Source organism: Pollicipes pollicipes, unplaced genomic scaffold (assembly GCF_011947565.3).
Source record: "Pollicipes pollicipes isolate AB1234 unplaced genomic scaffold, Ppol_2.1 Scaffold_4881;HRSCAF=5763_pilon_pilon_pilon, whole genome shotgun sequence".
Taxonomy (NCBI): Eukaryota; Metazoa; Arthropoda; class Thecostraca; order Pollicipedomorpha; family Pollicipedidae; genus Pollicipes; species Pollicipes pollicipes.
The window spans coordinates 12652500-12670103 of record NW_023596576.1 but is presented as its reverse complement, the minus strand read 5'-3'; the positions used below and the strand labels follow the sequence as shown (position 1 = coordinate 12670103).

Sequence of the window (17604 nt, the reverse complement as noted above, 5' to 3'; positions counted from 1 at the left end):
GGACTTGAAAAATATGTATTAGTCGTTAGGTTGTAGCCGGTGGGGTGCGGCCGGCGTGCGGCAGGTCATGCCAGGTCAGGTCAGGTCAGGTCGCATCGGGGTAGCGCGGGCGGGGTTGGAGTGCGGACGGAGCGGGTGGCTGCGGCTGTCGCTCGGCGGTGGGGCCGAGCGGCCGCAGTCTGCCCGTCCTCAGCGCCCTCCCGGCCATCCTCAGCATCCAGCCTGCCCGCCTTCAGCGTCCAGCCTGCTCATCCTCAGCGTCCGGCCCGGCCATCCTCAGCGTCCGGCCCGGCCGCCCTCAGCGCCCGGCCCGGACACAGCCACCGGCGCTCCGCTCAACTCGGCGGATTTCGGCACCGCTTACGCCGCAGAAGCTGTGCACCACGTGGCCAGACGGGTTCCGGTGCAGGACGTCGCAGACGTGTAAGAACTAAACAACAGCACAGCCCGCCGGTGCTGGTCCGCGGCGGCGGGACGAAGACGCCGCACCGGCACGTCCCTCGCACGCAACGCGCGCGCGCGCGCGCACCGAACGGGCTGCCGCATACAAATAACGGAGTAACACGAGCTTCACACTATGTTTACGACTGTGACTGAGACAGACATTTTGAGAGCGAGCTGCGGCGTCCCGGTGAAAGTCCGACGGGGGCCGGCTGTGGCCGGGCTGCGGCCTCCAGCAGACACATCTGAAACAGACCGACGCATGTGTTTAGAACACGATGCTCGTGTGTCCCAAGCAGACGGACGCATCACCGACAGTGGTGAAGCCAGCGGGTCGGTTGGGTTGCATTCTGTAAGCCTGTGAAGGCGCGGAACGGCGGTGATAACAGTCTTTAGTTTCCAGCGTTCGATTTGGGCTTGGCAATCACATTTTTGTTCCTTATCCTTTTGTTCCCCGCCGTCCTGCGCTCTTATCCACAACTCCGCCAATTATGACAAAAATGATTTGGCATCTGGCGTGATAACCGCTGGCTTCGCTTTTGCGCTCCACTTCTTTTTTAAGAGCCATGGGTGATCAGCCAAAATATCGCTGTTCGGGTGCATGCTTTCAAATTTGGGCGTGAAAAGCTTTAACTACCACGAAAGCTTCAGAATGAGGGTCACGCATGACAAACCTGTTGAGTTATGGGTCTTAAAATATGATTCGTGGGGCCTCAAAATCTGATTAAATATGCACGGTGCTGATCAGCTGGGCGCAAAATGACCTCGGCCGTCGGCGCGCCAATAAGCCCCAATGACCTCGGCCGTCGGTGCGCCGGTAAGCAAAATGACCTCGGCCGTCGGCGCGCCAGTAAGCCGCAATATCATCGTCAACACCAAAAAGCGCATATTAAAATGCGTTGAATAACTTGTAATTTGCGGCAAATGCTCATCAAAACAAACGACCTTACAACGGTTTCGGGAACAAGAATGTTAAGCTTTGCTATTTTTGCTCTCGAGCTCTGTCCTCGCCGCATAAGTTACTCCAGCGGCACTCTACGCCACAAAGGCGCGGAGGGATGCAGTGTGAAAGGGCTTGGGGAAACAGCTAGGTGACGACAACTTAGGATATGTGAACCTTGGATATTTTGATTGCTTTGGCATCGATGGATATAAGGCTTCGGCCACCGTCTGCATCTTAGACCTGATGTGCACAAGCCGCATAAGTGCACGACCTCAGACCGTAGCTGGGCAGAGGAAGATGCAATTAAGGTTCAGTACAGCCTAGATCTGCGTTATCACCCCTTCCCCTTCTCACTCCAGTAGCCTCCAGCCCGCAGAATCAGCTGGTGCTGCTTTTGGGCCAGTAACGCCCTTATTAACCAGCCGGGGGCAAACGGAACGTCAACTGCTTGGCCTGAGCCGCCCAGCATGTTCCCAACTGTTAAGCCGCGCTTCCCAGTCCTCGGCGGCCTCTCGCCCCCGGGTCCCGCTGCACTGCAGCCCAGCCAGCGTCACGCCACTCCCCGACTGCCCCAGACGCGGGTCACGGCACGAGCAACAGCTGCCGGCCGCCGTGTCGGCGGACGAGGGGGAGGGCGGGGGGGGGGGGGGCTCCGACCAGCCGGTCATCTGACAGCTGCGTTCGTCCCGCGGAGCGCCCTCTGCCGCGCTCATCTCGGCCATTGTGCGCGCGCCGGTCGGCCGGGGCGACAGCCGACGAACAAGTGCAGCCGCCGTCAGCTGCCAGTTTCCCAGCGTCGGCGCCCCCTCCCTCGCCGCACTTCTTCACGGCTATTACAGATAGGGCGGGCCTGCGCCGGCGACAGGTGATCGCGGGGCGCCACCCTCACGGTCAACACGCCCGGGCGGCGGCCGTCCCATCGACAGCAGAGCAACACATGACGTCACTCACCGACGGCAGAGCGACAAGTGACGTCACTCACCGAAGGCGGCGCTAAAGACTGGGGTCAGTGCCACAGATGACTAACCTTCATCTGTGGCTCTCAGCACCCATTCTGGCAGGTTTCATCGTTATTCCCATACATTTATTTGGTACAGTCGGCATGCCTAGTTTTGGGTTCAGACCACTAGTCCAGCTGAAGCAGGGCTCGTTGTACAAGCTACGAAGATAAATGAGAGAAAATCGCCCGACTCTGAGCAAAACCAGCTCATGCCCAGAGGCGGATCAATATTTTGCCACTGTACTCGACTTCAGAAGTCCTTCAATGGAATGGGGTGGTGGGGGCAACAATTGTAATGTGCCCCCATTGCGAATTTTGTTGGTGTGTCGAGTGTTCGTCGAAATGCCCCTAATGCTGCAATGACAATTACATAAGTTGCATTACGGGCTGCTTTTTTCGTGTTGCATCTTTGGCACGCTAAAGTTGCGGTGGACGCCCCGCACGTTCTTGGGATTGTGAGCAATCTTGTAGGACCACCTCAACGGCTGCCCGGCCCCTACGTCGGTTTCACAGCAATCGTGGCCAGCCCCCTGGACCGGCACTTGCGCACGCTCCGATTTGTTTTACGTTTGCAGCCCAAGAGTGCGTGTGCACATTCCATAGATAAAAACGTCTAAACTGATGTAAGCTGTTTAACAGGAGTTAATGCATGTAAAATGGCACCCGTGTTTCCTTAAAACTAATTTTGTTTTCACTTGTCTTCGTTCCCAGGACAAAGCAGGAAAAGTGCTGAAACTCTTCTAGATAACTGAACGAGAACCAAGGGCAGCTGCTCACCACAGGCAATGCAATTTGGTCTTAACCAACATTGCACCAGTTTAAGATTGCTGAAGATCATATCGACCTTCCGTGGTTGATACAACAGCCGGGTCCAAAAATGTACACCTGGGTGGCCGTGATTTATCATTTGGCCAAGACTATGTGGGAAACCTCTAGGACGCGATGCTCTTTGAACCTGCTCAAAAATGAAATGCCAGTTGTACTCGTCCAGACTCGTACAGACGTCCAGCTCAGGCAATGCGCGACATCTGCCCACCACGCTCAACAAACTGATTTGAGCTACGAAAGCACGTGATCACTTTTTGAAACGTTGTCGACTGCAATATAAATTCACATAGCGGTTATGGATGCAATGGTAAATGCACGGGAGTTGTAACGATTTCCAGCCTCCAAAACGGTCGTAAACAGCGAGCAAAAAGTTAGGTTGAGTTTGAAACAACCCCACACCCAGATCATTACGTTCTCCACCCAGGCAAGCCCGTGCAGGTGGAAGCGCTCACTACGAACAAGGCACGCCAGTAAGAGCCACGCAATGAGCAATACCGCAGTAAGTCGGCATGGCAGAAAGAACAGGACCTTAACGATCCTTGCTCAACGCAGGGAAAGGGAAGAATGCATACCTCTGACTTCACAAACCATCACGCTGAATCGCTCTTAACCTATCCAACACAGCAGCAGCTTTTTTGCAGCAGCCTTTTGAGCAGGCCGGATATTGCCAGACCAAACAGCATGTCGCCGTGTTTGCCGTACTTTTGCCACCGGAAGTTTGGCCTGCTAACGGACGATCGCGTGCTAGGGCATGGGGATTTTGGACGAATAGGTGGGATGACAGGGCGCCGACAGAAACTTTGTTGGCAAGTCATGTAGGTGCTCATTTATAGCTAAAACCCAAACACCATGTGATCAAAGTTGTTGAAATAAATATCCAGCAAAAGCGTACAAGAAACTCAAGCCGCCCTAACTTCTTGGTATCATTGTCCACATCCTCTAAAATGGCGAACAATGAACAAAGCTCAAGAGCTGTGCGCGTCGAGCCCTGGCCCAGGTCGTGAAAGTTGGCGGTCTCAGTGGTGTAAACAGATCTGCCCATAAGAATTCGCACATCCGCAGCAATCCGGGGATGTATGTACTCGATGTGCTCAGCGTGTATTATCAGCCCCGCAGTCCGGATCGGAAGGGAGCACAGACGTTGACACTCCCGCGTCCTTGCCAGATTTGACGTCAAGTGAGCCGAAGACCAGATGCCTGAGCACGCCCGGGGACCCCGGAACACGGGGAGCTCGGGGATCGCGGACAAGCGCGCCGCACGGCCCCGTCACGGCGAAACACCGCAGTGTTTGGCGCTCAGTGGCCCTGGTAACCGCCGGCTCGCCGCCGCCCGCTCCCGTATGCAAGACCGGTAACGAGGCGGCGGCACGCCACCAGTGCAGACCGGCAGCGGCGGCGGCGGCGGCGGCGGCGGCGCATCTGTCTCAGACGAGCCGGCCGGCCGTCAGCAGACCCCTCACAGACCGCTGGGCAGACGGCTGTGGTGGCACGGGCTCCAGCGCACCTCAGCATACCACGCAGTTACATGGACGGCTGGAGAACTGGGCCAGTGCTACGCGGTGAGGCTGGTCGGCTAGAGAATTCCATTCAAACGTTCAGGCACGAAACAGCACCAAAGCCAGGACTTTTTACATAATAAATTCCACATATCAAAGCCGTGATATTGCAAACCCGAGCCTGATCTATTTCTTAAATGTAAAGGGTTAATGCCATTTTCACGCTGCTGCATGCTCATTAAACTCCACTTTTGTGGGCCATAAGTTAATCGACTCATGAAACTTCGGACTGATAAAATCTAACTGCGACCGTCTGATTGCAAGGCTAGGATTTAGTCTGGTGCCTCACATGAGTGCACGGGGTGGACCCCTGCGTACTTAGATTAAAAATTAATTAGCATAATGTATCTGAGCATATACGTGCTCTATACGTGTTTCAACCACTTCGCTTATTTGCAGTTCACTATACGTGCCCATAAATCACTAGCCTCAGCACGTAACAGATGGTTAAAAATTATGTGTCCATTAAAGCCCGACGACGCGTGTTATGAGCCCACTCTAGGGATCACAGGGTGAGTTACACCTGAGTCCGGCAGTCCCAGCCGTGAGGTCGCTCCATTCGTGGGCGGGCGAGTCCCACACGGTCGCGGGGCCCTAACGTTAGCCCGCTCTACGGATCACAGGGTGAGTTACACCTGAGTCCGGCAGTCCCAGCCGTGAGGTCGCCCCATTCGTGAGCAGGCGAGTCCCACACGGTCGCGCGGGACTAATGTCAGCCCACTCTCCATTTGCCCCGCTAGTTCCGCGGAGTAGGGTAGCGCGTACCGCGAGCCCACCCCGTCACCCGGCAGGTAGGCCAGTTCCCAGAGCCGGGCGGTCTGTGCCTGAGCTCACTCCATCCCTGTCCTGCCAATCCCCCAGATCCGGGCCGCCGGTAGCGTGCGCCGGCTCCCTGTGTGACAGTGCGAATGCCCTGGTTGGGGCAGCCCGTACCGTGAGCCCAGGTTATGGGTCGTCCTCGTCCTGTTCGGGGGTGACCTCCTCGCCCGTTTTGGTGGCCGAGCCCGAGGCGGTGGGCGGCGGCGCCTCGTCGTCGGTGTCGTCCTCCTCGCCGCCGTCCTCCTCGGCCTCTTCCTCGGCCAGGTCCTCGCCTTCTTCTTCCTCGTCCTCCTCGGCTTCCTCGCCAGCCTCGCCGTCCTCGCGTGCCTCGGTGTCGTCCGACTGAGCGGGCGGCGAGGCCGGCGGCGGCAGGCGGGACGTCAGCGATGGCCGCCGCTCCAGCTCCTCTCGCCGCTTCCGCACCGCGTCCAGGATCAGGTCTGCCGGCAAACACCCACACACGTGTCACGCGCACCCTGGTCACACACACGTGCCACGCACCCTACGGTCACACACACGTGCCACGCACCCCAGTCACACACGTGTCACGCGCCCTACGGTCAAACACACACGTGCCACGCGCCCCGTGGTCACACACACACACACACATGTGCCACGCGCCCTACGGTCACACGCACGTGCTACGCGTCCCGTGGTCACACACACGTGCCACGCGCCCCACGGTCACACACGTGTCACACTCACCAGCGTCATACCGCATCTAGCGCCGAGTCGACACGCACGTCAAGCGTCCCGCCGACGGCCACACACCCACACCGCACCCACACCAGCTATGACTACCGCACCCAGCTCAGTTGTCAACGGACAGGTGAGGCATCCACGCCCCATCCAAGTCCAGGGCTGTATGCCGACATATACTCACACGCACTTGCATGCACACACGCAAGTCACGGGTCACACCTGCCCACATCGCACAGTATCTGTCCACACAAACGCAAGACATTCGGCAGCGTCCAGTGACCACGTCACCGCCTTCAGGACCGGCCGACAGCCGACAGGCGGACGGCCGCCATCACGTTCGGGATTCGTTCTGCTGACGCACGTGTGAGGAATTTAAAACGCGTCCACTGTTGACATCGCTGCATCGCTGCATTCACACAGCATTCACTGAAGCCATACAACTTGACGAGTCATTTAGTAGCGTGTAGAGTGCCTGCTCATGCAGTGACGAGTGACCGCGCCGCACCACGACGGGGCAAACGCAGAAGACCACGCCGCCGGGACAGTCATCAGCGGCTGGCATCGAGTCAGGTGGCGGACGCTCCCGCCTCTCGCAGCACTCACCATCCAGCACCTCTTTTCCGCTCAGCACCTTGTCCAGCTCCTGTTCCACGGCGTCTCGCAGCCACGGCATAAAGGCTGTCTCTATGTCGCGCTCGACGCCGTTGAAGAAGAAGCCCTTCTGCCGGAGGTTGCTGAATACGGCCGGCACCATGTCGGCCAGGTAGCTCTGCGCCAGGGCCGAAGCGGCCACCTTGGCGCCCGTCTCCTCCTCCTGCTCGAGCGCCACGCGCCGCTGGGCCATGCGCCGGTCCTGGCGAGACGTGTGACGTCAGACTCCTGCTCCAGTCTGAGCCGCTGGTGGCAGAGCTTCAGGGCGACGGATGGCCGACACGCTCAGACAACGGCAGCGGGTCACGTGCCGTGAGATTACCGCAGGGTCACGGCATGCCGCGACAGCTACCTTTTCATTTCCGGACACATGTGGCGCTGACAACCGCAAGGCTGCGGCTAAGTCATGGAACGGTGCGTGCCGATCCTGTGTCCGAGACTTTGCTGCATCAGTAGCGCTACAACTTGAGCATTAATTCTATTAACTAGGAAGTCAGAAATTTCAACTTCACCAACACTTTTGCAGATTACCCGCTACCTAAACGGCCATGTGCAGCAGTCTCGACTCGACGAGCCAACGAACAAATATAAATCGAGATGGATTCGTGACCTAGAAATGCCTAGAACTTGACATGAACAGTTTTGAGCTCGCTGTACCAACTGAAACATATCAAACACAAGGTCCCAGCGCAGGCTGCGCAAACAAAAAAGCAAGTGGGACAGGCCGGGACCAACAAGGGGTGTGGTACGCCTGCGCAGAAGCACCGAGTGTATCATTCTGCTATTCTTACTTCTGTTAGCGTTATAATCAGGACGATCTTTGCGACCAACAGTGACTTCTCACACCTGTGAATTTGCTATTGCCAGGGCAAAGCCTTCAAATAATTGTCAGCTGTGACCAGTGCCGTGGCTGAGATTCACTTAGGAGGTTTCGGGATCCCTGTTTTGGATTTGGGGACCTTGGGCTCAGGACCCCGTTTTCACGCATGGAGCACCGTTTCTGGAGTTTTAAATCCCTACGTGCGTCTCAAACTGCCGAAAAATGCAAGGGTCTTTGGCTCCAGGTAGACCCCACCACTTCTAGGGAACAGGGCCCCAAAGTCCCCATCCTTCAGCTTGGGCGCAAAAATTATGGGACGTAATCTGCATGATGAAGTTATTTCCTACCCAATCCCAAATCATAAGGATCAGTTGCAAATAAGACTCGTCACGGATAACTTCATCCCAGCATCTCAGTTGGTTACAGCGTCTATCCTCAGATTTACAGGCTCGTAGCGGGCTGCGCCCGAGTGGCGTTAAGGGCTCACTGCTCACCCCGAACTCGGAGGCCCGCGGACTGTTAGCAGCGGCCTTGCTAAATGTCAGGTTACGTCAGAGGACGGGGCAGACGGTGCCAAGCATCACGGCACAGGAAACTTTCATTGTGAAATGCTGCCGCTGACTAGGATTTGACGACCGGGTAGTGGTATCAAGGCTCACGCAACAAGCGCCGTTAGCGGGGCTCTGATTCCAGAAATTCACAACAACTAGGCCCGGTTTGACCAACCCAACTTCATCACGACCTAATGACGCACTGTGCTTGCAATTGTGTGCAATTCAGCAACAGTCCTCGCTAAAAGCATAGGTAGTCGACAAGCCTTCCCTAGAAACAACCTTGACTAAGAATGCCCGAACATGAAACGGACTTGGAAAACGCAAATTAGCTGCTGTCAGTCAACTTTATGCAGTTAGCCTGAACTGGCTGATATAAACAAATATTCATATCTTTCACGCAAAATGCCTCGAGCCAGCGTTGAGGCATACGCAAATTTCGGAATCCGATCGCGTTACATGTAGTGTCTGTTCCGGTGGAATGCAACAGAGAAACCTTGTGTAACTTCAATCCCTTTGTCGCAGGACCGAGCTTCCACCACAACACCCAAAGCCCGGACATGGGCTACGGGAAGCTCGCCATGCATGGGTGTATGCACTCTGTCAAAGTGCCCCTGGATCTGGGGACTTGTCGGCCATATGCATGATTTCCTTCCACTTTGAATACGGCCGCGTCGCCACGTTTGCGGAGGGCGTAAGCTGTGTCGCAATGTCCGCCGTCCTGAACACACGATCGACCCGTCTCGTTCCACGGGGTTTTGCGGACTGGCGTGAGTGCATATCTTGTTTGTCGGGACGGCTTAGCCTATTCTGGAAGCTCTGCTTGCATGTTGTCTGGCGACCAGGCGCATCACGCCACAGCCGCACACATTCCCTGAACCGGGCGCGCAACAGCCTGCCGCTCATAATGACTTGTCTGCTGATCGATACTTCCATGAACTATCCGTACTGCGTTTGTCAGTTATTTATCGTATGCATGTCCCATGCGCAGTACTTGTTTGGGGAGCCCAGAAATAAGTGCATGGTGAAAAACTTGACTGATCTCCCAACATAGTGACTATGTTGACACCGATGGCATGCATGATAGCATCAAGTCAGCTAAAATCCTTAAAAAACGCACTGCATGCTCGAGGTCTGCGATTAGTGCTAAGGGCATCACCTGTACCTGCTTACACGGCATTGCTAAACGTTACTTTTTAATGGAGGAGGAAGTTTTGGAAACCGCGTTGGATCAGTGAAATTTAGGTGTCTTATTCTGGCATGGAGAAGGCCTAAGGGGTGATCTTGCAATATTTGACATCGCTATATTCACAGATATAAGCTACCAATGGCAAATGCAATTACATTATATTTAGATTCACACTCACACTCATTCTACTCATATTTCAGCTTGGACGCTGATTTTCACCTACAAATGCACAAATCATTACCAATAGCAAATTGAAGCAAATAAGGGTGTGGTAAAACATAATAATGATGATCGTGGAAGAATGATTAATGGAGCGGAATTATGCAACTCGAATCCGCGGTTCGAGTAAGTGCCTGAACATTTTGCCTCCGCTCCCCATCTCACCACGGGCGGCTGGCCAACAGATCGGCCGCTTACTGGGTACCTAGAAACCAACCCGACAGAGATGCGGGAACGTCACCTCTAAACCAGATCGATGGCTATCTAGAAACCAACCCGACAGAGATGTGGGAACGCCACCTCTAAACCAGATCGATTGCTACCTGAAAACCAACCTGACAGAGATGCGGGAACGTCACCTCTAAACCAGATCGATGGCTATCTAGAACCCAACCCGACAGAGATGCGGGAACGTCACCTCTAAACCAGATCGATGGCTATCTAGAACCCAACCCGACAGAGATGTGGGAACGTCACCTCTAAACCAGATCGATGGCTATCTAGAAACCAACCCGACAGAGATGCGGGAACGTCACCTCTAAACCAGATCGATGGCTATCTAGAACCCAACCCGACAGAGATGCGGAACGTCACCTCTAAACCAGATCGATGGCTATCTAGAACCAACCCGACAGAGATGCGGGAACGTCACCTCTAAACCAGATCGATGGCTATCTAGAACCCAACCCGACAGAGATGTGGGAACGTCACCTCTAAACCAGATCGATTGTTCGCCCGTGCCTAATCCTTCAAAACCTTGAGGAATGCCGCTTGAGCGTACTTACGGCGAATACGTCGCTGGATGATCACCTCGAGGGCACAACAGATTCATGGAAAGCCTTCTTAGCAACTGCTGGCGAAATTCACCGCCAGCAGCACTGCCTGCCTGGAAATCGCTCTGTCCGCCAACCTTCAGGGCCTAACGCCGAATCGATAAACGATCAGCCCACACAATTCCAAGCTGGGGAAATCGTGACATCTTATGGGTCGGGCAGTTTTGAATCAATGCCGCACTCAATCAACATTTCAAAGGGTCAGAATGTCTGACGAGCGCTGTTGCACTGTGGCGATGTGTCATGATTCTTCGATCCACTACCGCCTACGCTATTTTCGTCCAGCACGGCAGATTGCGGGTTGAGTAACTTTCCATGAAACCACCGCACCGCGCCAGACAGTCCCAAACGCATACCTGGTGTCAATTTCCACTACGCTTTCCACCAAGCCCCTGCATGGTGTCGAGCATCGCCAACCCTTACTCCCGCCTCGATGTGGGCGTGTGGGCTGGTCCACATGCCAACAACCCGCCGCACCTTCTCCTCCGTGTGGCGACGCTCGCGCTCCCCAAGCCGCTGCTGCTCGGCGGCCTCGGCCTGCCGCTGCTCCTGGAACCGGCGCTGGTGCTCCCTCAGAGACTCCAGCTCTTCCTCCTCCATCACCTCCAGCAGGCTCTGCTCCACCGTCTTTCCCACCAGCACCTCCAGGATCGGCGCCGACTCCAGGTCAAAGTCGAACAGCTGTCGGCAGAGTGTGGACATAGTGTAACGGACACTCAAGCGACGGGCTCCCGGCGGACTGGCGTGAGCTTCGGAACACAAACTACACACGCCGTTCGCAGCGAAGTGCGCCTGTACTCACCATAAGACGCGGTCACGTGACCGGCGGCGGCCGACGGAGCGAGGCGGCGTCCGTCGCGGAATTCACCCAGTGTTTTGAACGCGGCGGATCAATACGGTGCCGTGCACGGGCCGCAGGCTCCGGCCGGGGGGCAGCGTCGACGTTAGCGGGCCATCAGCCGGGCGGAGCCCCGGCACGCCAGGTCCCGGCCGTCGGACGGCCACCAACGCCGCCGGCTCTGTCGCTGCGCGCCGCATCCTCCGCTGAACGTGGACGAATGTCGCATTCGCAGTTGGTGCATTTTGTGCACGTGTGCACATTTTGTGCATTTGTGCACATTTTGTTACGTTCATGCGAGGAGGATAGATTAAGTCGCTGAAATGGATGTGCACGACTGACCTATCAGTTGAGTAAGGGCGAAAAAAATATCGAGGTGCATACTCTGGCAATAAAGTTAGATACGTTGGCTTGACACCATAAGACCGGCCACCGCTGCACACCCAAGAGCAGAGGGCACCCACGGCCTTCCGCCCGCCTGTTCCCCGATCGGTGTTCGGCACCGTAGCTTCTGATAACGTGCTGATAACTTCTGATAAATACGTGCTCCTATGTCGCATAAAAAGACGCGGCCACGTTCCAGGCCCGGGCATGTCGCGCATTAGTGAGGCACATCTTAGAAAAACTATAATCCAGCGTCCTGCGCGACAGCCCTTTCCCTGAAGTGCGTGGCCCTGACACCGAGCCGATCGTTTCTGGGCTTCGACCGCCGGGCGAGGAAAGGCCGGACCGGCCGGCGAGGAGCCCGCCCGGCCGGTCGGACAGTCGTGCGTTAGTCAGGAGTACCTGCATCGGGGTGGATCGGTCGCGTCGCAAAAAGCCCGCGGGAGCCGGACATTGGAGATAAATGAGAAGCGTTCGTGCAGCAACCCGTAGCGATACGGCCGAGCTGTCTGGGCGCCTCCAGTGTCAGCACCAATCTGGTGCAGCCTCGTCACCACTAGCCTAGTGCAGCCTCGTCACCACCAGCCTGGTGCTCCCTCCATAGCACGGCCGCTGTCCATTACCAGGCCGCCGCGGTCGCTGTCAGCGGTAATTTGTGCCGCCACCCCATCAGGTCAGCTGCGCAGGTCCCCCGCCTACAAGCCATCCCTGCCCAGGGAGCGCCAAATGACGGCTGCGGACAGGCCAAGCACATGTCATGGACGCCGCAGCTTATGTTGAAAGCCTGAAAATTAGTGCCAGGAGGTTACTTCGGGTGACTGCCGAAGGACGCCTTACGTCCTCGGAGCCGTTCAACCATGAGATTCAAGGAGCGGAAAAAGTTCAACAAGGAGCGGAAGGACAGAGTGCAGACCGCAGGTGGCATCCGTTTTCGTGAATGTCCTGCATATACTCAGTAGTCAGGCGTTTGCAAAAGGCTACTCCGGCGCGCGCTGACAAGGCATGACTGTCTCAGGCGTTCAGTGCTGGCATGCGCTCGATCCATAATTGCTAGCGCAGTATAGTGGGGTGCGTGAGCGCATTTATGCATTTGTTTTTAGCACGTCCCAATTTTCTTAACTTATTATGTGGACTCGCACATTTGGCGAACAAAGTTGCGTTGGATCTGCCCCGCCCCCGCCTCTTGCCACACACGCACCCTTTCTGCAAGGACTGTTGAGCGTTCGTGCCCGTTGATATATATTCCCAACATGCGATAGCGAAAAGGCAAAGCAGGGGAAATATGCACATCCAACCGGCTATTGTGCGTGCTCACTTAGCAGCCATGACTCGGTAAGCAGTCATGAATAATTCACCGTAGACATTGCACTATTCTAGCTCAGGGTCACGTTATGCGTGACGGCACGCACACCAAAGATGGCTATCGACGCACACCGGACAATTGCGCCAGGTCATGTCGAAGCATAGTGACGCTTATTAATGCTGAATTAGGGGGACAGCCGCATGGCCATCATGGGCCATTCAGCCCCTCCTGAAGAGGTTTTCCTTGGGCAAATTAGGTCTGATAGGACAAAAGCGGCCGTGCGTTAAGGTCTCTCGAGACCTCTACGTCCCGCGGGCACTCGCATTGTACGACAAATAACACCTGGGCCTCATCGGCGTCCAGTCCGCTCTGCATGCTCAGGCTGGAGCCCTGCCTTCAGCTCTCTGACCAGCTACGCTCCGCTGGCTTTGCTGGCCACCGTGAGGCACTCAAAGATTCCGGGATATTCGGGAGACACCAGACCGTCTCTGGGCACGCCGCGCACTGAACATCACATCAGGAGCAGGGACTCGCACCACCATCGAACACTATCCGGGTTTTCGCCGAATTGGTGTCCGTCTCGCCGTCCATTCCGTGACATCGACCTCCTGGGTACCTTTGCAGGTTTCTCAGGTATCTCGACCTCCGAAAGGACCTGAACGTTATAAGGAGCCGTTCATCTGGTCTTGGGGCACCCTTTCTTCACACTTGGGCACTTAGGGCACCAATGAACCGAGGCTCGGCGAATACTATGTGTTTGTTTGTTTGCGTTTAGGACTATGTTTGGAAAGCCTGAACAAGGCTTGGAGTGCCGGTTAATAGTTTTTGTGTGGCTTGTTTGTGAGCGCCCTATCCCTGCTTTGTCGAGTCTGACCTTGAACTTGGCCTCACGCTGCACTGTAGAGCGACTCTGCACTTAGGTTCGGTGCGATTCCGTGCTTCATCTTGAAGTTCCCTTTCCACCCAGGGCCCATATAGGGCCACACAGGCCAGGTGTGCACGTCTTCTTGACCCTTTGACGTCTCATCTACCCGGGCCTGGGCACACCTCCGCATACTCTTGGAATAACTCCACACCTACAGTGCTGGCGTCCCTCCGCTTGGACTGTGGGAGAGGCTTGTACTTTTGCCTGGGGCTGGGGTGTCCCTCCACATAGTTTATGGGAGCCCTCCACCTGGATTTGGAGGCGCCTCTCCGTTAGGGCTTCGGCTACCTGCAGTTGGATTTGACGACTATCAGGTGCCTGCAATCCTGGAGCCCCGTGACTTAAAGCTGTTGTCTACTATGCTCGGGGCTCGTTGCTATCTGCGTTTAGAGGCGTTCCTCTACCACAATTTATGGACTGCTCTCCAGTAGCACTTGCCGAGCGCCTGTGCCTGGGCTTGGGTGCCTGCGTCGGTCAGTTGGGGGCGCACATCTTTTTCGGTTCGGGGACAACCCCACCCGCTGCCAGGATACTAGGGCGCTCCTGTACCAGTAGGCGAGGGGCGAATCGATGTAAAGCCTGGCGCCGAGACGCCTCACAGCTTCTTAACAGACCTAAGGCCCCATGTTTAGCTTCGGGACACAGTTTTACGTAGGATTGAAGGTGAGATTGGTGAGCATGGGACGCCACTCTACGTGGTGTTAATACCTGTTTCTGGAATGCCACCTTGAGTGAGTCAAAGGACATGCCCTGCGCTCGTACACCTTTTCTGATGACCACCTGACCAACAAGGCAGCGTGCACGGAAAGCTTGCCTACGTGGGGATGGGCTTCGCTGGCTACCGCCGTGACGGCGGCTGGCCGTCCGTTTGGCCTGCTCCGTCTTACAGGGGGACAGTGCGGCACAGTATAACCAACTGCATTGAGAACACCCGGCTGGACCGGCAGCCTGCGCTGTTCGACATGCACCCTGCCATTTAGGAGGTTTGACCTTGTGCGGACGTTGACAGAAGGCTTTGCCGCCGGCGACGGCGGTGACAAATAAGGGGAAAATCGATGTTGGCGGTGTCGCAACGGCAGGGCAGTGGCCCGACACCGGAAGCCCGTACATTCACGGGACTGGGTTCAACCGCTAACCAAACAACAGCCCATCCGCGACGTCACTCGCGCCGTTTGCACGGTCTGGAAGCTAACCGTGTCAATGCCTGCAGGCCGACCCAGCCCGGTGTACTCACGTCGCCCTCGTAGATCTGCGTAGCCACGTCGGCGCCGGTCTTGGAGGGCACGAACAGCGGCGTGCCAGGCCGGTCAATCATGGGATCCGTCTGGACGGCGACGTCGGCCTCCACGCGCCGGTCGCGGATCTGTCGGCCGGGTCATACGTGCCGGTCAGACGCGGTTCCGGCCACGGCCGCTCGACCCGGCCCGACCCGACCCCGCTCGGTTCGACCCGACCCTGTTCGACCCAGCCCGACCCGACCCTGCTCAGCTCGGCCTGACCCTGCTCGGCCCAGCTCAACCCATCCCGACCCGACCCTGCTCGGCCCGACTCGACCCGGCTCGGCTCGGCTCGGCTCGGCTCGGCTCGGCTCGGCTCGGCTCGGCTCGGCTCGGCTCGGCTCGGCTCGGCTCGGCTCGGCTCGGCTCGGCTCGGCTCGGCTCGGCTCAGCTCGGCTCGGCTCGGCTCGGCTCGGCTCGACCCGACCCGACCCGACCCGACCCGGCCCGGCTCGGCCCAGCCCGACCCGACCCGACCCTGCTCGGCCCGGCTCGACCAGGCTTGGCCCAGCTCGATCCAGCCCGACCCGACCCTGCTCGGGCCGGTTCGACTGCTGCTTGGCTCGGCTCGGCCCGGCCCGGTTCACTTCGGCTCGGGTGATGACGGAAGTGGAGACATTTACCCCAACCTTGGCCTCTACCTGGCGGGGGATCATGACGGGGACGGAGACATGGCAACACGATTGCACACGCACCGACTCGGTCCTGTCCTAGGTACCAACGGGCTTGTAGTTAAAAGTGAAGTCGTAAGGTCAAACCACATTGTAGCGTTCTGACACCAGGTCATATCTGGGGATTCATGGCGGGGCGTGTGCCCACATGAACGCTGGGTGAGTGGCAGGCGTCAGGGACGTCGCGCAAGCCTACTGAAGCCGGCTGGGACCCACGAACAGGTACTGGGTTCGGTACTGTCCAGCGCTGCACTGGACAGCATGTCGTCAAACCCAGCTCCATCAATCTTAGTGGACCACACTTTGGTGACTATGAATGCTACCCAAATATATCAGCTTGTACCGTCACTTGCCCAATTACTGAGTGAGTGGAGACATCGAATATATATGACAGCATCGTCTGACTGTAGATCAAAAGTCCCCAGCTGTGATCGCGAACATGACGCAAAACTGTGCATTTCTATGGCGGAAACGAGCGCAGCGGGTGAGGCGAGTGTTCACGCGCACCCGGTGAGGCGAGTGTTCACACGCACCCGGTTTTCTGTTCGTTCTAAAGGTTGCAAATCGCTTCCCCAGATTGTTAGGCTCTTTCGTCCTTCGAATCCTACTTCATTTTTTCACAAGGAATTTGCTTCAAGATGGAGACTTCTCGAGCATTATTTCATTGTCCTATGCACCATCACATCTCTCTGTGAAATGAGTGTGCATAGGATTTAGTGCGTATAGTGTCTAGAAGAAGAGAGTGTATATAGGATCTCTGTGGTCGCACCTCACCTACACCCCACAGACTTTTCTCTCTATGCAAGCACTCTCCTCTCTCTGTGGCTACGCCCAGTCGCTCCAGACACTCTCCTCTCTATACAGACATCCCTCTGTGGCCACACTCACCCACTCCCCACAGAGTCTCCTCTCCACACAGACGCTCCTCTCTTTCTGTTGTCACATCCAGTCACCCCATACAATCCCCTCGCTATACAGACGTTTTCATTTCTCCGTGCCCACACCCACCCACTTCCCACACTTTCTCTTCTACAGACACTCCCCTCTTTCTGTGGTCACACCCACCCACTTCCCATAGACTCTTCTCTCTGCAGACACTCCCCTCTTTCTGTGGTCACACCCACCCACTTCCCATAGACTCTTCTCTCTGCAGACACTCCCCTCTTTCTGTGATCACACCCAGCCACTCCACACAGACACTCTCCCTGCTATACACACACTCTTCTCTCTGTGTGCCCACATCCACCCACTCCCCACGGGGCAGTGCCCATACACTCTCGCCACACATTTCTGGCCGACTGCACCCACCCGTTCCCATCCGTTTGCATTTCTAAACACCTTTAGTTCTAGCTCACTGAAAAGTGCGAGACAAATTTTAATCCAAACTTACGCCTTTGCGTTGACCATAGCAAAAGTAGTGTAAATGCAGCCAGTTCTGATTAAAAGAAACACAAAAAACAACAAACGAGAGCGATAGCGACAAAGAGAGCACCAACAGCGACATGCCAGACCGGTCTATCATGAGATCCGTTTGGAATGCGACGTCGGGCCCCACGAGAGGGCGAAAGAGCGAGAGAGCAATACAGTAAGAGAGAGAGAGAAAGAGGAGAGAGAGAGAGAGAGAGAGAGAAGAGAGAGAGAGAGAATAATCGAG

The 17604-nt window shown here is 56.3% G+C and overlaps 1 protein-coding gene across 1 annotated transcript in view; it reads right to left on the bottom strand.

Annotated features, from left to right (window-relative positions):
• Positions 1–17604, bottom strand: part of Rsph3 (Radial spoke head protein 3) — a gene marked incomplete in the record, with an annotated part of 27473 nt that continues 9869 nt past the window's right edge. Inside the window, 5 exon segments of the mRNA XM_037223113.1 lie at positions 1–686; positions 5702–6027; positions 6893–7142; positions 11030–11233; positions 15237–15365. Of these exon segments, the coding sequence (XP_037079008.1) occupies positions 5714–6027; positions 6893–7142; positions 11030–11233; positions 15237–15365 (897 nt within the window).